This window comes from Styela clava, chromosome 7, assembly GCF_964204865.1.
Source record: "Styela clava chromosome 7, kaStyClav1.hap1.2, whole genome shotgun sequence".
Classification (NCBI taxonomy): Eukaryota; Metazoa; Chordata; class Ascidiacea; order Stolidobranchia; family Styelidae; genus Styela; species Styela clava.
The window spans coordinates 566,903-590,651 of record NC_135256.1 but is presented as its reverse complement, the minus strand read 5'-3'; the positions used below and the strand labels follow the sequence as shown (position 1 = coordinate 590,651).

The following is a 23,749-nucleotide window of genomic DNA, read 5'->3' as shown; positions in this document are numbered from 1 at the left end:
ATGAGACATTACCACCCCGAGACCATACTGTGAAGCATCACAAGCCAGTTTTAAAAGTTAATGAAGGATCATAATGAGTTAATACAGTGCTCGAGGTCATAAGCTTTTTGGCTTCAAGAAACGCTTTTTCGCTGTATTTAGTCCACTCCCATCTGCAATTAGCCCTGAGCAAACAATTTGAAAGATACGGTACAGATGACAAATTCGGAATAAATCTTTGATAGTAATTAACCATGCCAATAAACGATCTCACTTGACTGACGTTTTCCGGCCTCGGTGCGTCACGAATGGCTTTAATTTTAGCATCCGTTTTGTGAAGCCCATTACAATCAACTTTGTATCCACAGAATTCAACGCTGTTTTTAAAAAATTCAGTTTTACTTTTATGAACTTTGAGATTATATTGTTGCAAACGCATAAGAAGTTTTTCAATATTGTCCAAATGCTCAATGTTATTATTACCCGTTGTTAACATGTCATCAAAAATACATTTGCTTCCTGAAACCCCGTTTGATATTTGTTCAATTGTTCTTTGCCAAATAGCCGGGGTGGATGCCATGCCAAATGGAATCCTATTAAACCTATACAATCCCTTATGAGTATTAATTGTCAACAATTACTTCGACTACTCTTCAACCTCCATTTGTAAATGTGCTTGTTTCAAATCTATTTTGCTAAACTTTTGTCCTCCTGCAAGAGATGTAAAAAGGTCATCTATTGTTGGTAATGGATTTTGATCTACACAAAGAACATGATTTACAGTCACTTTAAAGTCAGCGCAAAGTCGAATTTCACTGTCTTTCTTAATAACTGGAACTTATGGGAGTAGCCCACTCACTAAAAGTGACTTTGGTAAATATATCATCACGTTCATCACAATATCATCACAAGTCTTTCCAACTCCGCTTCAATTTCAGGCCGAAGCACAAAAGGTACAGGCCTAGGAGGGAAGAATTTAGGTATGGCGCCCTTTTTCAAAACCAGTTTTACTTTTGTCTCTTTTATGCAGCCCAAGTCATCAGGAAATACATTACTGCACTTTTTTAATAAATGTTTCAATCGAGTTTTGGTTTCGGGGAAACAGACTGGTTCTGTTGCCTCATGTATATTGAAAATCGTTCTCCAGTCCAATTGAATTTGATATAATCAATCACGCCCAAACAAACTAGGACCGTTTGTGCTTGCTACGTACAATCTGGATTTATAACTTTGGGCATTAATTTCTATATCGACTTCAAGGACACCCAATGGATATATCTTTTTCACGGAATAAGTCTTTAAGCAGATTTTTGTATTATTCAAACGGATATGAGACAAGTGTGAATCGTAAACATTTTTAGAAATGATAGACACAGCCGATTTCGTATCTTGTTCCATTCTTAATGTTTTCCCACTGATAATCGGAAAAAGCCAAATTGCACCTTTTTCTTTCTAAGTACTCTATTTATACTATAATTACCAACTTCTATAGACGACGAATTCCCCAAGTGAGAACAATCACTGCTGTCGTTCTCCATAACATTTGCACTTCGTTGTTTATCATTATCGCGTCGGTCATTCCACGTCTTTTCTCTGGACAACACTGGCTTACGTCGTGTGCAAACCTGTTGAATATGACCTCGGCGCCGCAGTTAAAACACTGGAAGTTTTTATTACGACAATTTTTGAAATCATGTGCAGTTTTACCACAGTTCTTACATTTTGAGGTATTAAACCATTGCTTTCTAGAAAAATACTGCTCCTTCACCATTGGCATAACACTGCCACTTGATATTTCGGCCACAACCCTGTTGGCCAAATCCATTGACGTTGCAATTTGAAATGCCCTTTGAAGATCTAATTTTTCCTCATCTTTTGTCATCAACGTTTTTCTAGTAGCATCATCGAGTATACCAAAAATTAAGCGATCGCGAATGAAATCATTACTCAATGGACCGAATTTACACCCCTCAGACAATTTTCTCAGCTCTGCTACATATTCACGAATCCCTTCAGAAAACTTTTGATCTCTTCTGTGAAATGTGAACCTTTCCACAAAAACGGAACGTTTAGGTTTTAAATGATCTTGCAAGGTTTTCTTTATAACATTATATGTTTTGCAACTAGGTAAGTCGGGTGCCAAAATATTGTGTAGTATTTGGTAGGTTTTAGTAGGCAAGTTTGCAATTAACGTTGGTACCTTTTTCTCATCGGCAATATCATTTGCAATAAAATACTGTTCTAATTGCTCACAATAAAGCGACCAATCACTCCCATCATATTGGATCATATTCTTAGCCATTTCTTTGATTTACAGGGAATTTGTTACGCGGTCCCACATATAAACAATAACAGTGTCTCACCAACGTCTTTGCACATATAAACAATAGCAGTGTCTCACCAACGTCTTTGCAATCGCTGATAATTTACGATTCATCCACATGTGTGTATCTCATTCTCGTCGTCAGTTTGTTGTGTTCTTAAGCCCCTTCTGTTTGCAAGACATACACAAGTATAGACGTTGTAGCAACACCCTTTATTGACCAACTCAAACCATCGGCTGGCCGGAAACTCCGACCAAGGACAAAACGTGTTAAGTAAATCGCATGAGTAGTCATGAGATTTGTGATGTAATAAATACACCACACTATCAACGCTTTCCGCTTTAATATCAATGATTCTTATCTATGGGCCAAGCATATCGCACTCACTTAAATTTCATGAGTGTCTCACACATTGGCACCGAACAAGTCACCATGCAAGCAATCTCTAATATGTGAGAAACTATCAATTTCAAGTTTGTGTAGAGTCTGTGAAACTTCTCACTCCCTGAATGACGTGAAATGTAAGGGGTTTGAACCCGAGTCTAATAAAGTTAATACTACCGAGTTAACCACTGCACCACTGCGCTCACTGAACTCAATGATTATTCAGGGTATTTTGCTCTTACTATGACCCAAGTGTGGCACATGGATATATCTCATGCCAATTATATTCATCAATGTTATTATTCATTCAGTTCAAGAAACTCGATGTCAGCGGCAATAGAGATCTTGGTGTTGAAGGGATGGCAGTCACAGGTATTATTGTGTCACAATGTGAAGCAGAGAAGGTTGGAATGCGGCACTGCAATCTGACAGCGGAAGCAATGAAAGCATTCAAGGAAAATGTTCGGGATGCAAAGGTACAAATATTTTAAAATGAAACATTCGTTATTCAGAGATTAGTGTAACGTATCAAGCTAGGACCACATATAACTGATGGTATTTGAGCTAGTGTGACTATGCTAATATGTAATTTATTTATATTGAGTGACAAAAATCAAACTGCATTGAGTTAATAATGAAGTATAAGAAATTATTCGGGGTCATATCGTTTATTCAGTTTGTATAGTTTCATTACCATTACTCCGAACAAGGCTCATATAAATATTCAGTAATGCAATGTTGTAATGCTTGGTTTATATTTACAAAAATAACACCGAAAAGTAACTGGCATTTCATGGTTAATTGAACTCAAAACCTAGAAATGATGGAACTATCTGTTGTGTTCTTAAGCTCCTTTTGTTTGCAAGAAATACACAAGTATAGACGTTGCAGCGACAGCCTTTATTGACCAAATCAAACAATCGACTGGCCGGAAACTCCGACCAAGGACAAAACGTGTTAAGTAAATCGAATGAGTACACTGTTAAAAAATTTTACATGGAATTCCATGGCAGTAATTTTACGGTATTTTCCGCCTAAAATTACCAAATTTGCCTCGTAAAAATTACAGGACAATCCCGTTTTCACAGCCCAAATTGCAGAGAATTTCCAGTAATATTTATCTAACTTTCCGAGTTGATTTCACCTTAATTCCAAGTGAAACCGACCTGCTTTTCCCTGTAGAAAGTACACGACTTGCATGTATACTTGACATGGATATTCGTGTAAAATGCGTGATGGAATTTCCCTGTAATTGCAGTTACAGGGAATTCCGTGGCAGCAATTCAAACTTGGAATTTCGTGTATTTTCTAAGTAACTCCCGATCTTGTGACAGATCAACTAAAACAAACTTAGAGAAGTTTATTCTCAAAAACGAATCACCCAAAAATCTCAGGCACAGACAGCAAGACAGGGGGTGTGGTAACGCCCCCAAAACCTTCAATATAATTTTAGGTGATTTTTAATCCTATTTTCCATCACTATATATGTCATCAAAAATAACAAATTTCTCAGCATGCACTAAGACTTAAGACAATTTCCAAATACGACCATGAACTCAAGCTAAAATTCTGATATTTGACCCCCATTCCCCCAAAAATCTATTGTTTTCGGCTTCCAATTGGTTACGTCCAAATCTGAAGAACAGTACATTATATTATTCAAGTTTAATTTTGAAAATTAGTGGATTACCCAAAATCAGGTTTTCTTGGGAAATTTTAACAAAAACAGCCAAAAATTTTCATTTTGATATAGTCTGGAGCGATTTTCTAGTGTTTTGATACTCCAGGGCCGTATTCCTTGCATTCTAAGTAAAATATCTTGAATAAATTAATATCAAAATATGTTGAATAACTTTTTGGCAAGCGAAAAGACTGAAACTTATCAAAAAAGTTTTCCAACAAGTCGATTTAGGTACTAATATATATAGTCACCCATCTCTCGCTCATTGTACCGCCATTGATAATGGACGTTCACAAATTTAATTTGCATATTGAATACGTTAACGTCCTTAACCAATGACAGTACTATGAGCGAAGGATGGGTGACTGCATATGAGGACTTACTTGTGAAATCTACTTGGACTATAGTTCAAAATCTAGAAAAATACAACTTGTTTGATCGATTTTGAGTTTTTTTAATTCAAGATGTCTTACATACAATACAAGGAATATAACTATGAAATATCAAAACCCTAGACAGGAATTGCACCAGACTATTACAATGAAAGTTTCCATGAATTTTCTCCAAAAAAAAAAAACGATTTTAGGGAAATCCCCCATTTTAGGGAAAAACATTTCTCTCATTTACAACGCACACGGTTAAGCGAATATCACACGCATCACGAGACACAACTGGCATAAACGGCGAAATACCGCTTCCCGATGAAATGAAACTGAAGGTTCTCGCACGTTTTAACGAAAAGTTATGACATTTTTTAGGAGGGGTATACAAACTTCTCCAGCCAGAAAGGTTACATAGGGGAATGAACTCAAAAATAGCAGCAGTATTCTTTGGGTACACCAAAAGCAAAATATGCCATGAATACATACGTTATTCCATTGAAAAATCCTCCACTGTTGCCAATATTATCTTCGCAATAGACACATAGTAAGAATATTAGAATGTCAGAGAACCGCTTGTAAAAAGGAAAGTGTACTTAGCTCAAACCGAAAGCCTACATATTTGGAGAGACTTACAACGCAGTGCTATTGACACACATTAAGATAAGATGGTGGATCGTTTTGCTTAAAAACAGGAAAACCACAGTGTGAACAGCAAGAAATGAGGCTCGAGTGTATACCATGAGAAATCAGAATTCTACTCGCGAACGAGCACGTGAGAGATATATTTAACAGGTCTTATTCATTATTGCTCAAATTTGGCCGATGCTAGCACAATTGGCAAAGTTAATAATGGTAATATTAGAGATTTAGGAAACCTAATATCGAAGTTATATGCTTTGTGGGTGTCTCACTTGATTTTTTGTTTACTACTGTACTATGACCACATATGGTAAAAGCACTTCTCTCTGTAACCCACTACGTGCACATGCATTATTGGTAACACTTACCTGCAGACATTGATCGATTTTTCGTCGTTGTTATTGAGCAACTCATTCTGCCCTGCCTTGTAGGTGAAATGTTCGTCTAGAAATCCACTCTCAAATAAGAAGAGCCACCCTGTCTGAATGTCTGCAATCGGCAAATTGTTATTGATATCACGTCTGTGTTCCGTGTGATGCTTTTATCATATGGTATCTCCCGCAATAACAACATATTTTACTGATTTCTTATACTCTAATTGACATGCTTGACAATCATGCTAGAAGTTTGAAAAGATTTCTGACAACTTGTTAATGAACAATTTAAATTCATTTTTGGAGCATTTACATATAGGCCTATAAGTCATCTTAACTTTCTGACATTATAGAGCTATCACATAGTTCGGTAATATACTGGTATCGCCTACCCATCAGTATAACTCAAACCTCCTACATTGATCAACTTCCTCATTAAAACGAAAGAACTCGCCTTCTTGGTCAATGGCGGATCGCGGTTCGTGACAGTCAGTCGCTTAATCGCTTGCCGCATACGTTTTGACGCGAGAGAATGGGCGTCTGTGATTGATTTGTTCAGAAAAGTGAGAATACAGTAGTCAATAGAAAAGCAGAAAAGATGACGCACAGTAAAATCTCATCGTTCTTCCATGAATTCCCAGTATATTTTACGACGTCACAAAAACAGGAAAGTGAAATGTATTTTAACTGCCATTTCCTTGTTAAAGCTATGAAATTTTTTAACAGTGATAGTCATGTGATTTATAACGTAATAAATAAACCACATCACCTCCCTCCTAAAAATAGGAATTGTTAGTTGCAAGATTTAACGCTGACAGACATATACTAACGATGTATTAACCAGAGTTTTACATTTAAAACAACTCAAAATTGAAATCTATCTGGTCCCCTTCTCCGCCGAAGTGGGTAACGTCGCTCAATATCTGTAGTCGACTTTGGTTCTGATTCTGTGATTTGTCAGTTACCGAGGTCCGACCGATGGGAGAGTTCGGTGGAGGTGATTCGATGTTTTGAGACGGCACTGGACTTTTGGATATTGCACTGTCTTTTGCATCCGGTTCCAAACTCGCAGGCTCGTAATGTTTAAAATGATCATCTTCAGATTCAACCAGTTGCTCTCCATATCTATGTTCTTGCTTGATCTTCAAGTCAGATTTAATAATCTGGTCGATATACCTCTTCCAACTAACATTGGGAGCGACACTGACAAGATAGGTCAGTGGCCCTATTGTTTCTGTTATTTCACCACGTTTCCATTTTGAGTTTCCACGGTAATCTCTAACGAGGACTGATTCACCAACGCTAAATGATCGCAGAGTTTTCTTACTCTTATTCCGCACTGTATATTGTTTTTCTTCAATATGATTACGAATGTTAGGTTTGATCAAGTCCAAAAGAGTACAAAGACGTCGTTTACAGAATAATACAGACGGTGCCCCACCTGTCGTACAATGTGGAGTATTTCGATACCCCAGCAAAAAATCATCCAAATGTAAGTCGAATTTGTTGGCATCGTTAACTGAGCGCATAGCGCGCTTGAACGTTTGTACAAATTGTTCGGCAGCACCGTTAGATGCCGGATGATAAGGTGTAGATTTCTTATGCTTGATACTATTTGCTTTCAAAAAGTGTGCAAATTCATGTGAACACAATTGAGGCCCATTGTCGCACACATGATATTCCGGTAAACCATATCTAGCAAAAAGACTTCTTTCTTATGACACGGATAGTACTATTGGCGTTAGTTGACGACATTTTAATAACCTCCGACCATTTTGAATGTGCATCTACTACTATTAAAAACATCGCCCCCTTGAATGGCTCGGCAAAATCGGATCGACTCGGATCCATGGTGCTTGGGGCCACTCCCAGTGGTGTAGAGGAGCTTTCGAAGGTTCATTTTGCTGCATTTGTCAGTCATTGCAATTTTTAACCATATTTTCTATGTCTTTAGTAACCCTGGCCGCCAGAAATAACTTCGAGCCAAAGATTTCATTTTCACAATTCCAACATGACCATCATGCAATTCTTTTAACAAACGTGATCTCAGAGAATTTGGTATGATTACTCTGGAACCCCACATCAAACAATCATCATGTACCGTTATTTCATTCACGTTCATGAAAATAGTAGGGCTTGATACTGGGTTTCTGTGACTGGGACAACAACCACCCTTTCATTACAGAGTCATATACTTACATTAAATCAGCGTCACAACACGTTTTATTTCTAACCTGTTTACACGTTATCGGCAGAGAATCACAAATAGCAAAGCTGTTTATTGTAACATCAGTAATATCGTCTTCACTTTCGTGATCTTGTGCTTGAAGCGGAATCCTAGATAATCCACTTGCGTTACAGTGTTTTGCCGTTGGTTTGAATTCAATTTCATTGTCCAAACCTGCTAGAAACAAAGCATATCTCTGTAACCTTGCAGCTGTTGTAGCAGGGATACCTTTGTTTGGATGGAAAATAGACGTTGGAGGACGGTGATCGTAACTAGAGTAAATTTTCTCCCACATACGTAACAATAGAACTTCTTGACCGCCCAAATAATTGCAAGGGCCTCTTTCTTTATTTGTGAATATTTCTTTTGTATTTTGATAAGCGATTTTGAAGCAAATGCTATGTGATGTTCGGAACCATCTTTCATTACATGAGACATTGTCGCCCCGAGACCATACTGTGAAGCATTACAAGCCAGTTTTAAAGTTAATGAAGGACCATAAGGAGTTAATACAGTGCTCGAGGTCATAAGCTTTTAGGCTTCAAGAAACGCTTTTTCGCAGTATTTAGTCCACTTCCATCTGCAGTTAGCCCTGAGCAAACAATTTAAAGCAAGGCTGCCCAACCCGCGGCCCGCCCTATAAAGTTGGTATGCAGACTTTTTAAATTTTTACCTACATTTTATTTTACTATACATAAGTAACTTTCGTGATTTTGGTGTGATTATTCCTGTCATCTATCTACGTTCAAATCAAATGCCGGTTTTTATTATTAGATATGTGTCAAGTCTTGCACCCTGGTGGACATTAACGTCATTTTTTTTTCATTTCTCGCAAAACTGTGAACTCTGTTCGACGAACTATAAAGATATTGTGCGATTATTGGGAACAAACGCTGAGCGCAAATATCGGAATGAACTTGGAGCCTAAGTTTGCAAATTAATTTCATTCTGATTGCTCTCTTTCATGTCGGCTTTGATCGTCTTTATTGCCAACGTGAAATAAAAAGTCAACAATATCTTGGGTACTGGTCCCCGAACTTGTCTTTTTTATGTTTGTACTTTTGTTCATATTATGTTCGCGTTAAATAAGATTTTGGAAATGTCGTCACTGCGTATTCGTCAATAATTTTGATGAAATTGACGTAATGGCATTGCTACTGATTAGTCACAAATCAGGATATTTCGACTATTCGTTCAGAAATCTTCGTTATGTTACTTCATTAAATACTTGTATTGGTGTTTCAAATTTTACGAAATGACCCACTAAAACTTGATATTGTCGCACATTATGCTCATTTAAACATTAAAGAAGTATCGTAGCTACTGAAAATGAATGAATAAAAACACCATAACGCAAATATAACACTCAACTTTGACGTGATGTGTTTCTTGCGTGGTCGCCAAAAAACCGCAGGGGTATTGTGTAATGATTGATTCTTTGATTCGGTCGTCCGAGAGTGTTATGTCCACGCCACGTTTACCAGATATTCGACTAGTAAACCGCTATTCTAATATTCGAATAATTTGCCAGCCCTACCCAGTAACCAGAAAGCAATTAATAAATTGATTGATTCCATGTTATTAAACTCGTCTTTCATGTATTATGTAATACACCAAAATCAGGACTTATCTGGTATTAATGTTTGGTACAGACGTTTGCGGCCCGCGACCGATTTCGTCACGTGAAAGTGGCCCGCGAGACAGAAACGGTTGGGCAGGCCTGCCCTAGTATGTAACAAACTACCAATTTCAGGTTTGTGTAGAGTCTGTAAAACTTATACTGGATGACGTGACATGCAAGGGGTTTGAACCCGAGACCCACGATTCTAATACAGGACCACATATACCTGATGGTATTGGATCAAGCGCAAGGGTTCCCAACCTTTTTATCTCAATTTCCCACTTCCGATTAGGCTGAGTTGTTGTTTCCCATTACATAAGGACTTATTTAAAATAAATAATTTTCCTGTCAATAATAATTGGTTTGACTTTCTATGATAAAGGCTTGCAATTGATGTAGAGTTTGAAACCCTGAACATTCATTGCGCCGTGTAGCATCCCAAGACAGTGACGATCCGTGTAAAGAAAATCAGTGTTATCCATCGAATAGAACAATTTAACGCTTCAAATTACCAAAAACGCATAAAAGTTTACATAACATTACACCGTCCATATCAATTCTGCTGTTTTTTTTTAAATGATAGACCGGAAGTCTGAATCTATTTTTGAAAATGCGTATTGTAATTGGACAAGGAGATTTGTTCATCTTTGACGGCGCAGACTTACTCGGCAGAATATCATCACACTCCACGAGACAAAGTTTTATTTATGTCCCACCGATGTTATGGAACTTTTGGTTCTTGCTATTCGCAGGACATCTACATATGACGCAGTTAATATCATTTTTAAACTCATTTGAAATTGCCCATGTTGTAAAATCTTATCCTGCTTTTTTTTTGCAATTTTTTTAGCAAACTGATAAGCAAATGGGTATTTGACATATGTTGCCTCATTTAATTGGGCTACATAAAACCATTGGAAATGGTCTTAGTGCAAAAAACTCATTGCTGCAGTTGCTCAAAAATTTTCGTTAAAAACGTGAAACGTAGCCGAGATGACTATGATCGTACTTTATTTTCACATAAGCCATTACCATTTAGCAGAATGGAGGGACGGGTCAAATATTTGTTCATCAGAGCGCGTGCTTACCCAATATATCCGAGACATTTGAATAAAAACTGTTCTTTTTTGCGGCTCTGCAACGAAAATCTTCTTGCGTAACGTTTAATTTAAAGCATTGGTGCTCGCTCGAGACATGCCTGTGAGGTTGTTATCGGCCGACCAAAGATCAAAATGAGCTGCGTAGCACTATCAGAATATCATGCCCAACAACGTGATATTTTACTAAAGTTTTGATTAATTGAATGAGAATCTTTTTCAGCTTCATGGCATATATTGTGATTTTCATTGTGTAATATTTAATAATTGTGTTGTTGTGCGTACATTTTTAGAAAAACATTCAATTTCCCACCTGCAACCACCAAATTTCCCACCGGTTGAAACTATCTATCACTGATCACTGATCTAGCGTGACTATGCTAATATGTAATGTGTATTGAATGACAAAAATCAAAACTGCATTAAGTTAATATTGAGTATAACAAATTATTCGGGGTCATATCGTTCATTCAGTTCATATTGTTTCATTACCATCACTCCGAACAAGGCTCAAAACAAGCAGCCAAACGAAGAAACAGCCTACGAAAGGAAAAAGTCTTCGTTACTTTCAATCTCTTCTTTTAAATAAAAAACAAATAATTAAGATTATCAATTAAATTGTATAACAATCAGGTTGCAAATCACTATTTGTATTATGATGTTTCTCCATCAATAATAAAATGCATGGAATTCGGAAAATTCAGACTAAACTGCTGGTTACATTAGATATCTTTCTGCTTCACATGCCACATTAGTTGATGCCAACAATTGAATGCCCATGTAGAATACTCCAAAAACGATCGAGATTTCCTGAAAATAACCTGGGGAAGGCGCAATCATTATTTTTTGAATGAATTAAAAATGATGAAAAAACGTAAAAGTTTTTTGATATTATGCTTTTTCTGATCTTAATATCCTGGCATTTCACAGTCAATAATATCGCTTTCAACGTTTTAATGATTTGGGGAGGTTTTGACGTCAGAATGCTCGATACCAGCATTCACTAATTAAACATAAGGATATTATGTATTTAAAATGACTGGGTTTATTCTGGTTAGGCAAAGATTATCGAATCTATTGTCTTGGGGGAAATGGTGCAAAGTCTGTAACCTGCGACGCCATTCCCATTGCACCTCCCATGTTGTCGACTGAACTATGCCGGCGTCCCATATCACAAACTTGCATTCAAATCCCATGTTAGAAGTGGGAGGGTTGTTAGGAGTGGGAGGGTTGTAACACGTCGTATAAAAAATATATTCGGACACCGTTGAACTCTCAACAAAGGAACATAGACTGTAGATTTTAATCCTCCACATCTTATGAACAAAGAGCATGATGTCCTAGAGCAGTGAGTCCGAGACTTTTATGGCTTGTGGCCCCCTCCCGGGCCTATTAGCTACTCGTAAAAGCTATTCAGTATACAATCAAAGGAAATCTTGTGCTTCGGACTGTCTGACGAGGTTTCTTATATGAGGCGCCGTCTTTTACATAGCTAGACGAATGTCATTGTCACATCAAGACGGTTTCTAGATTTTGTGTTGATGGTAATAATATCAGAAAAACCATAACAAGGCTTTTCCTCCGACAGAAACCAGAACTTGTCCAATATTGCTTTCCTGTCAGTGTCAAAACTAACTTAGTTGGCAGCAAAGAAACCGATGCCCACTTCCTTCACCGGTTGATGATTTTTGTCGCTATGGTTCTGGAGTTTAGATGGACGTAATGATTCATTGCTCTTTACATACGAGCAATGCAAGCATTGAGCACGTTCTCTGCCATCTCGATTTACCTTGGTAAAGCCAGCGTAACTGTCGTTCCATTTTTGTATTTTGGGCATTCGGAATTTACAAATGGGTTTTTGCGTCTATAATACGATAGCATAGGTTATCTCGCAGTCTAGTGGAACTGCCAGTCTGCAAGTCAGACGGCCTACTGGTGAACTATTTTGATTGGTTGATTCCAAATTTCATTGTGATCAAACAATTCACGCTCAAAAAAGTGAATACACTCTGTGATCGCAAATAACCTATTCAGTTAATGAAACTGCGATGAACGCTGAACGGGAAATTTTATTTTAAAAGGAAAGTATGCAAACAAGGTCGCTTTATGACCAATTATTAGCCTTGTGTCGTGGCCCCCCTCAAACTGCTCCGTGGCCCCCTTAGGGCCCCCGGTTGAGAATCACTGTCCTAGAGTATTTTTTCGATAATTCATTTTGATTTCAGCCATCAGCCAATTAGCATTACAAAACCTGGATGACGAGGCATTGTGTTAATAATACAATGGGTATCAAATTTGAAACTGGCCAAACTTGGTCGACTGATAAAGCGGATCGGTACTGATAGCCCAAGCTAAGAATAATGAACATTACTGACGCTGTAACATAAAATGATTGAACAAACTCGGTGAATCAAACTACTCAGCTGAGATTTAGATTCCAAACATTCATTCGAAGATTTTCGAATTTTGACCTCGATATTAGAAGTTAGCATAACTAGATATATTCTAGCAGTGAACACCAGAATTCAGTCTGCTCGTCCATTGTTTAACAGGCCATAAATATGTATTGAGTACGGAGAATGGAAATCAATCAGTTATAAATCATCACTAATAACCTTTTACGGATTTTGTATGATTGATTCATGTATGGACCTTACATGATCCAACCCAAAATTTTTTCTTATCTTCCTCCCTCAGACGTGCATTTGCAAACCATGAATAATGTCTGAGTAACAAGTTGCATGATTTGTTTCAGATCAATTGGATGGATCTGAGTTGGAACGTAGTCAGCAAACTCGGAGATGAAGGATTATCTACAATCAGTGACATTGTTCATCATTGTCAGGTTCAAACATTGGGGATGCTAGGTTGCAACTTCAACGATGATCAGTTGGGAAGATTCGAAGCATTGATCGCTGATACCGGAGTTAAGTTCAACTAATTCAAAACAGTGCATTGTATTAAGAAGTTACTTTAATCTTATTTTAACAGGAAACTTAAATATATTCCATTATAATGGCGGCTCAAACAAAGATTCTATTCCGTTTGTGAATATTTCTGTATATTAGTGTGTTTCTATATTCTTGTATTCCTAATTATAGAATTAAACAATTATTAGTGTGCTTCTATATTCTTGTATTCATACTTATAGGATTAAACAATTATTGGTGTGCTTCTATATTCTTGTATTCATACTTATCAGATTGAACAATTATTGGTGTGCTCCTATATTCTTGTATTCATACTTATAGGATTAAACAATTATTGGCGTGCTTCTATATTCTTGTATTCATACTTATCAGATTGAACAATTATTGGTGTGCTTCTATATTCTTGTATTCATACTTATAATATTAAACAATACAGAAAGGCTGTGGACTTTCACTGCAATGTCGAACCATGGCCCCAACCGCGATTCCCGACAACAAGTTTGGACTTAGCTTCATTTCCAATAATTTTCGTCCCTAACTTTCGGCTGTAAAAATATTTTTACCACGGAAACTCATTGTTTTCCACTTTACAATTTCGACTTCTGACCTGAAACTTAAACACAAACTCTGCACCAATACCCGCCATATACAGACTAATCAACCCCTAATAAATTCGTAAAATGCATGTGTTTTCGCTCCTAACAAGTCTTTCGATACTTCTGATGTTTAATATTCAGATTTTTCAATATCTCTTTTATTTAATTTGTGGACATGGGAAGTAGGTTGAGTTTTCCCGGAATTAAACCCGGGATCTTAATCTCTAATCAGACAGAAATTCGAGATTCGATTTACTCAGATGTATTCCAATATGTACTCAGACTATTCAACCCAGGCACAGAAGTATTTCATAATCTATATATATATTTCATGATGTATATATATATTGATGATAAAATATGATTATTTGCAACTTGAGGAATATTTCACTGAAATATTTCACGTAGAAATCAACAACATTTCTAATGTTCTCCTAGGATCCCTTACATGAACAGAGCTCTAGACAACTTCCCGTTTACATTGAGAACACACTCCGTATAACGCGACTTTCCTAATGTTTTCCTTTCTAGTGGTGTGATGAAATAAGTGGGGTTCAAAACCTGCGATCTGTAGTTTGAGAAATCGTCGTATTTAATCTTCTGACCGTGCATATGCCTTTAGCTTGCTTGTTTGCATTTTAGCTAAACCTTCAGCAGATTTTACATTTTTTTTTATTTCACATGTATTAACCAGAACTATTTCCATTGAATTATGAAATGTAATTCAGATATTTTGATGTATTTGTTGCATTGTACATAGTAGCGTTAGGACTATACCGACAGTCCTAACAGTTCATTGTCCGGGGAAATTACGTTATTTACATTGCTTAAAGAAAACTATGATCGGTTATCGTGTTCTTGTTTATATTAGCTTTGAGAAAATATATCTAGTAGTTTGTTTTTGTGTGTTTTCTGCTTAGAATTATATCAACTAGATAAGGAATAATAATTAAATTGTGTTCAGTTATTTTTATTTCATTGCTGTTTGTGAAATTCACTTTTGTATTTCAGAACAATATATGCGATGAATATTATACCAGCAGTATACTATTCGAATTTTTAATTAGATAAGTGTAATGTGCGCTAAGTCGGTATAAGAGTTTCAACAAATTTTTTAGTGGGCCGTATTTTTGAAAAACTCAACGGATATGTTTTCAAATATGTAAAAATGCCATAAGGTCAATTTAATGAGAATTTAGAAGAGCTTTTTGAGAGCGAGCGATTCCAGAAGCATACGCAGGGAGAGGTTGTTATATCGTGTCACATGAAAAGGCATATAAAAAATTATACTGGAGAGAGGCTATAATGTTGTAAAGCATGCGGGAAGAGCTTCGCTATAGCGTGCAATTTGAAAAGGCCTAAACAAACTCATCGGCACTTTCCATGCCACGATCAGTTTTTTTTTTTAATTTTACCGTTCCGTGCCGAGGTGAAAACGAGAGAGTTCTCTCCCACTTATTCTCTCTCGTATTTAGCTTTTAATCTAGTGGTGTCATCAGTTTCGTTCATTCCGACACATCAGTCGTAGGTGAAAGGACAAACCTACGCATGCGTCTCTTGCCGGAATTGCTCTCCCATGCTGAATTTTCTCGGACTCCTATCACTAATAATTATATTCTGAAATATTGGCTATTTTTAACGCCTATATTTATTTACATTACGTGACATTTCAAATAAAATAGAATGTTATCGTGTATTTAAATATAGTTTACATTACATTTTTGGGATATGAAAGGCCAATAATGCTTTTGACACGACGGGAATATAACATAATTTGATTGGCTTGATCTGTCATTACGCTAAAGATAAAAATTAGATCAAAGAAATCAAAACATCAAATTCGGACAAAGAAAACATAATCATTTAATTGCACAAAAATATCAACTACTTCTCTATGAAATTGTCGCCATTACAGCACGTCGAAAGTTTTGAAAACGACCTCTTATCTTTCCACAATAGTGCGAGTAGTTGTCCTTTTCGTAGTGAGATGAATTCCCCTTTCTTTAGTTTTGTTTTTATTTCAGCTGGAAGTCCGTTCCGGTTCGCCATAACTGTTCCGGTTATGATTTTTTTTTTTTTCTCTGCAATTCTTCGGCTAATGCGACAGAGTTATAAAGTCTGAATGAAAAAAGAATTTTAATAAAAATGAATGAAACTTAGTTGTGATAAAACAGTTTGCGCTTTTGTCTGATATATCCGACAATGATTCAATATCTAAAATTGAACGCAGTATGACGCCGAGCTGTAAATTATCTAATTTGTCTTATCAATACCAAAGTAATCGACATACCTATCAACAAATACGTGATATCCTCTATCTAAATGACTTTCCATTAGTTGCAACACTAAATTCGAAGTTCTCGTGACCCCGACTGGAAGTTGTTCCAAATTAGGATTGCCATAATCTATTTTTACGTTGAAAACGTAACCAGTTGTTGAGTTCGTTCTAGCAATGATGCTCCATTTGACTGGTTTGTTTGGCATATATTTTCTGACGGAACTCTGCCTTTATATGCAATCATGGCTTCATCGACCGATAAATTTTGGTAAGGACAAAACTACCTTTGAAACGTTGACACTAATTATTGGACAATTGGATCTATTTTGTCTTCTCTAATACTGTTTTGTTCCTCGCTTGTGCAGCAATGTAACATTGTCTGGTACAGCAATTGAATATTACTGGATGATTTGAATATCTTGCTATGGACACTTTTGCAAAGATTGTATGATGAGCCATTCAAATTTTATAGCCAAATATGTTTGATATTTTGTAGCTTTGACTGCGTCGCTACGCTGGGCCGGATATACCAATTGGCTAAGCAGGCTTAAGCTTGGGGCCACAACGTCCAAGGGGGCCTCAAAATTCGGTTTCGAAGTTTGTAATTCTTTTAAAAACTTGACAAATTTAAACCTCACCTAAAGTATATATATATCAAGCTTTTCTGAGTAAAAAATTCTGTACACAACTGGTTTCAATCACGTTGTAAACAGCCATTATTACGTCGTTGGCATCATAATAAAGGCAATTATTATGCGCATTCTGCTAGAAGCTTCTATGTCAAAGTACCGTAGTCTACTCTGCAAAAAACAGCATCAGTTGTTGATATGTTGCTAAAACAACTAATAGAAATTGTGTTGCTTACTGTTAATGTGGTAAATTATACGTTTTATCAATAGACCTTAGTCATTTAAAACCCATCCTACGCGCAAAAATAAAAGTGGCGTAAAAATTTTTTTTTTAACATTAGCTCTTATGGGAAATGTGATCACCAGAGCAGAAATTTGCATTTTTTGGGATTTTCTAGCAATATTTTAGTGTGGACGTGTGCAGTTTTGAAGATAGAATAATTTTTAGATAGTTTTCGATATTTTTATCACATAATCGTTCATGGAAATTTTAATGGAATGGTAACTGAACACCGGGACCACGACATGCCGTCGCTTAGCATTTAATGAGAGACCTATTTTCAAACGGTGGAGTACAAATACCGCCTTTTTCGCATTTCGATACCTTATGAATAGGGCAGTGGGGTGATTCACACTTCTGTACTTTATAGCCATGATTGGTGCATTTGACGACGCAGCAAACTCGGCTTGACATTTTTTAAATGATATGTTATATAATAAACTGTACAGTCGGATCCTAATATAGAAATTATTTGAATATTATATTTCCAACACGATAATTAATTTTTCACATACTGATAATTTTAAAACTGTATAATTATTAGCATAAGCGTACCGGTACCGGGTAATACTAGGTACAGATAGACTATCGTACCGGTACCGGTATTGCATTAAAGAGGTGAAAACTAAAACCTCTATGGCATGTTTGACAATAGGTAGGATAAGTCGTACACAAACAAACATTTATCTACCCAGCCTATTACATAAAGTGTAAAGCCAATAACGGTACGTTACAGGTATCAATATATGTCAGCATGCGGTACAGAATAAGAAGAACGAGCAGCCGGTGCGCATTTTATCACAAACCACAATGCTATGGCAGAATGTCATGGTATAGCGAGAGTGACGTCAGTTGAAACACCACGCCTAATAAAATTTCGATGAACGATTATCAAAAATCTTGACCCTGTTTATTCTGATAAAAATATCGAAAACTATCTAAAAAATATTCATTTTTTAAAACTGCACACGTCCATAATAAAATATTGCTAAAAAATCCAGAAAAATGCTAATTTCTGCTCTGGTGATCACATTTCCCATAAGAACTAATGTTGAAAAAAAAATTTTTACGCCACCTTTATTTTAGCGCGTAGGGTGAGTTTTAAATGACTAAGGTTTATTGAAATTTACTAATGTTATCGACTTATCTTATTATTAGACCTCTTGGTATTGCTAACCTGCGTTTACATCGAGCAAGAAAGGTTGTCTGCACAGAGCATTAAGAGTGACAAACTTAAACAGATAAATTTGATGAACATTTGCATGATTTAGCTTTGACAAAAGCTAGGAAAAATTTTTGTAGCCTAGTCTTACTCTATTTGATGGCTGTAACTATTTCTTATGTCCTCGTAAATAATCTTTACAATTATTGTAACTTTTGTTTGATTAAAGAAATTAAAAGCAAAACTGCCGTAGGTAAATTTTTATTCTTTTAATGGAAAATTTGCACCCATGAATGGGGAGAATGAAAAAAACGAAGAGTTTAATGCAATCATATTTTTAAAATTGGACAATGATATGTGATGTTGTTTAGAGAGAAATTCTGAGCTCAAAACTATGGAGGGGCCTCACAAATGGAATAGCCTAGGGCGGGGGTGGGCAACCTTTTTCGGCTCGCGTGCCAAAATCGGCTAAATTTAACGACAAAATTCTCCCGCGTGCCGACCAAAATTAAAAACAATGCTTTTCAAAGCAAAAATACAAAATAATAGAACTTTCAAACATTTATCGGTAGAGAGAGATTCACTATTCGGGAAAAGCAGCTGATAGAGATTTTACATTGGGTTTATATTTTTTAACTTTCAAAGGAATACATGAACTACTGGTTTCATCTTTCAGGCTACTCCTATAACGAGACTTCATGAAAGTTCATAACTGAGAACAGGGATTCAGAAGCATATGTAGATGAAAACATGGAGAGTAATGCAGTGCAAAGTTTTTGAGACACAGACAATTTCAGGTATGGCATCCCAATCACGTAATAGTTCGTTTTCTGCACTCCTCCCTTGTATTCCCTTCTCTAATTGCTTATATTTCTTTCGAAATCCATTTATAACAGTAAGTTAGCTCTAACCAACATGATCTGCAAAACTCCATAAATCAAGCAGAAATGAAGAAAAATGGTGGCACCGACGAAATATACCGGTATCACGTTAAAGTGTAGCCGAATGAATGCTACGGTTTTCTCGACAGATCACTCATTTGTTACGTCATTATATATTTCTTTGTAGCCATATGTCATGAAAGGACAAAATGAGTATAAATAACGGATTGCTAACAAACGATAAATATTGAATAAACGAACACCGAGTTTCATCCGATAATTCTGTAGTCCTGAAACTTTTTATCTAAAAGAGAATGATCTCGTTTCTGAGGCCTTGCTCGCGTGCCGAATAAATGTGCTCGCGTGCCAATGTCCACCCCCGGCCTAGGGCCTCTCATGGTCTAAATCTGGCCCTGTCATTACGGCATATCATCATATCTGAGTGATGGAAAGCAATATGTTCAAATGGGGAGAATATCTCTGAAATGGGCCACACTAAATGTGGAGTCCCACAGGGTTCTACAATAGGCCCGTTGCTATTTTTGCGCTATATTAATGATTTTCCTTCTGCCTCTTCAAAAACAACAAAATATATGCTGTTTTGTAGCAAAAACAAATGGTATTACTAACTTTGTAGGTAGGGGCTTAGGGAATAACACAATTGACTAAGGGTCTAAAATATTTAGGGGTTACGATATATGACGAATTGAGTTGGAAACCACATATTGCTGGAATTGTCAAAGAAATGATTTCAAACTGTTGTAGTTCGTATTTTTCATTTTTGATCTCGGTCTGGGTCCAATGAAATCTCTTTTTTAATATTCATGATTGTTGTAATCCATTCATTAGACATGTCCGGCTTCAAACAATTCACGATCTCTCAAAATTCCAAATTGCCCTTGATGACTGATAATCATAACTTTAAAATTGCCGAGTCATTCACATATTATCTCAATTATATACTTATATTTAATCTCATCAGCATCGCGGAAAAACAAAGCTGGTTATCGATCAGCGACACCAAAGGTTCTAATATCTAATTTGAAAAAATAAATTTTAGAGTTGGGAAACTATGCCATGACGAACTTATATACTGCATATACACGGCGACCTAGATGAACTTTATCCGCATCTAGGTCTGGCGGCCCGCACACCGACCCGCACAAAAATTATAGCCTTAATTGTATATATTAGGCTAATTTGTTTGTTTGGTTAGAGGTGGAAGACGTTTCCTGTTGTCCGACAACGACGAATACCACTGTAGCGCCTGCACCAATCCCCAAGTCTGTCGACACAGTGTAACGAGGCAATGTCTTTATTGTCAATATTCGATCCGAAAGGATAAAACAATCAGTAATATTGAGTAGTTTATATAGTATTTAGGAACTAGGTGAAAATGTACTAATCAAGTATGGAACATAGATAAATTATATTAAAACTGGTTTGTCATTAAGAAATGGCTTGGGGCTATTCGACCCTCTCCGGGCCCGTTTATCTTTTAGAATCTCATATTTAGTGAAAGCAATACTTTTAGGTCATATATCATAAATTTTCGGCACTCCGAATCCCTGGGGGATTTACCGCATGTTGCACTAGTGCAACTTCGGCGCAGAAAGGACTGATTCTAAGATATCACATGTATGTTGTTCAATCTGCAATACTCGGAAACATGACCAGTATGTACACATATATATTTTGAGACTTTGAATTCCAATATATAATAAAATGCAAGAATATAGAAAATCTAGCTTTTACATCAAAATAATTTTGCATTTATCTGCTGTTATGTATTTTATCGGAGACAGATTTTTTAGCGTGAAAGTCATTTTGATTACGTTACGTTGCGAATAATCAGAAACCAAGTTTTTTGGTAGCAGAAAAATCGTTGGCAATTTGTGTGTTTATTTACAGTTTTACGATTTCGATATTTTTTGGACTGTATGTCTTCTCTTTTTACTTTATACTTTCGTTTGAATTTATCGACCGGCTCTGCCCCCACTCTGGAAGACGCTATAAAATTAGACCAACGGTAGTTTTCCGCAGCATTTGTGTTCAGGCCAAAACACGACTTAGTTTCAACTCTGGACTCGTTTTCAGATAGCTGTTGTCTGTCCATATAAATTCTAACATTTAAAATGCTGAAATGGTCTGATTTTTTAGGCTCAAAATCTTAGCTATATAAATATCGTTCTGGAAATTACGTGTTTAACAAGATCAGCGTCATCTTTTCCATAATAGTAAGTCTCAATTGCTTCTTTATCTGGAAGTGTGGCATTCAACGCAATTTCTGCAAATATTCTACCATTCGGCATATTTGCAATTGTTCTGCTAGATCGCTGAAACTACAAATAAAAGATCTGAATCAATCTGAGACACTTCTCTATTATTCTAACCATGTATTTGTGGCTAATATAGCTGGATTTCATTTGGTTTTAAATTTGAATCATATCACTTGTGCATACTTTATGTCACGCCTCCTAAATCTTCTGTTTACAACAAAATTATCAGAAGCCAAATTTTTCCCTACTCGGCAAACTCTCATATACTGCATCCTAATCAATTTGCTTGTACCTTATATGACATAGAAAACTCATAACCTACGTTATCTGCTCAATAAGCCAACATAATTGACGTCCACTTCTGAAGGAAGGTGTTGCACGTATGCAACACTGAATTTAAACCACCCCCTCATGAAACCACATGAATCGTTCGAGGTTGCAATCAGTTTGTAAAGATTCTATATACAGTATTCTTTTGCCCCGTGCATAGATACGACAAATTCGATGTATATTAATTAGTATATTGGTTGAAAAATGACCATGGTTCACCAGCCTGACACAAGCACCGAAAACCGCATCTTGCAAAAGTTGCATGCAGCGTCATCAGGCGGCGACAATGCAAAATAGCAGTTGCACGGAACCAACTAGGTAGTAGGTACCGCAGTAGTACGTTGAATAGAAAAAAGCATTCTGCGTCAGAAAATGTGGGTCATGGCTAGTTTACAATATGTTGTTGCATACGTGGTACGCATTCCCGGAGAGGGTTAAAGCAATTATGTCCAGTAACTAAACAGGTTATGACGTCTTATAATTCTACGTAAGTCTAAATTATCTGGTTTTACTCCTATTTATAATATTAATATGAAAAACAACAGTCAAATTATACTAAACTATTGAGATTATTACTGTTGAAATATTTTCTTTATTGGGTTATGTTTATAATAGTGTTAGTTTGTGATTATGAATCTCTCTTTGGTCTGTCACGGCTTCTTCCGACATCAAGTCCACGCATCTAAAAGAGAATAAACGGCCTGACTTACCATATACCTGGTAATCAGTAATCAATCAAGGAGAAAAAGCAAAATAAAATGTAGGCAAAAGAGATCTTGAACGATTTTTATATATTCAAGCTCTTTATCCGAAATTGACAGGATAACCGCGAAATGACCGGAATGGTTATATCCAGTGGTGGGATTCAGCCGGCTCGCACCGGTTCTATAGAACCGTCTCACGGAATTTTAAGAGATCTGCGAACCAGTTAGCATTACTGGTTACTGTCCAATGACTATATGTAACAGAACCGGCTGAAAAAATGTGACTTTTGTGATAGAAACGGCTGACAAAAAATCTGAATCCCACCACTGGTTATATCATAAGCGAACAACGGCCTGCCGTCCTGTTACCATTTTAAGTCGAGTATGGGATTAGCTAGCCGGTTATTTGTTGCATAGATATGATAGAGGAGGAAGCCGTAACCAACGATCGGTTACGACGTTACGTGAACCACCTTACGGCGACGAGGAGTTCAGCAATCATCTCGCACATAACTATCCCCGCATCGGATTCGAACCTGCGAACCCACACAGGGTAGTCAGATGTGCGGTGGGGAGCGTATTTCAAACGCTTAGTGTAACGCACGGATTGGAGTCTCGAAACTGCGTTGCGTACCCAAAAACTGTAAAGTTCCACGTCCAGGATCCCATACAATTTGCAATGCAAACTCGTAACATTGTAAACACTTGAACCCCAACACCTCAGACGATCACACGAAACTGAAAGAACTTTGTTGTACTATACAACTCGAAAACACGACAGAACAATACGGCAGCAACACCAACAAGCAACTTACTAGAAGCAAGTCTCGTCGTCGGTGGTATGCCGCAACCAATAGCGTGCACGATAAACATATTGCGACATCACCAATTCGCACTCTCTCAAACACGAATAAATAGAAATAAACAAGAAATATAAAATGCGACCTGCGTCCATTACACTTAGCACGATG

At 36.8% G+C, this 23,749-nt stretch overlaps 1 protein-coding gene across 1 annotated transcript in view; it reads left to right on the top strand.

The window, feature by feature from the left end:
• Window positions 1–15,248, top strand: part of LOC144425157 (NACHT, LRR and PYD domains-containing protein 4A-like) — a 49,944-nt gene extending 34,696 nt beyond the window's left edge. Inside the window, exons 13-14 of the mRNA XM_078114549.1 lie at window positions 2,999–3,163; window positions 13,465–15,248. Of these exons, the coding sequence (XP_077970675.1) occupies window positions 2,999–3,163; window positions 13,465–13,650 (351 nt within the window). The 3' untranslated portion in view covers window positions 13,651–15,248. The remainder of the gene's footprint in view (window positions 1–2,998; window positions 3,164–13,464) is intronic.
• The last annotated feature ends 8,501 nt before the right edge of the window (window positions 15,249–23,749 follow it).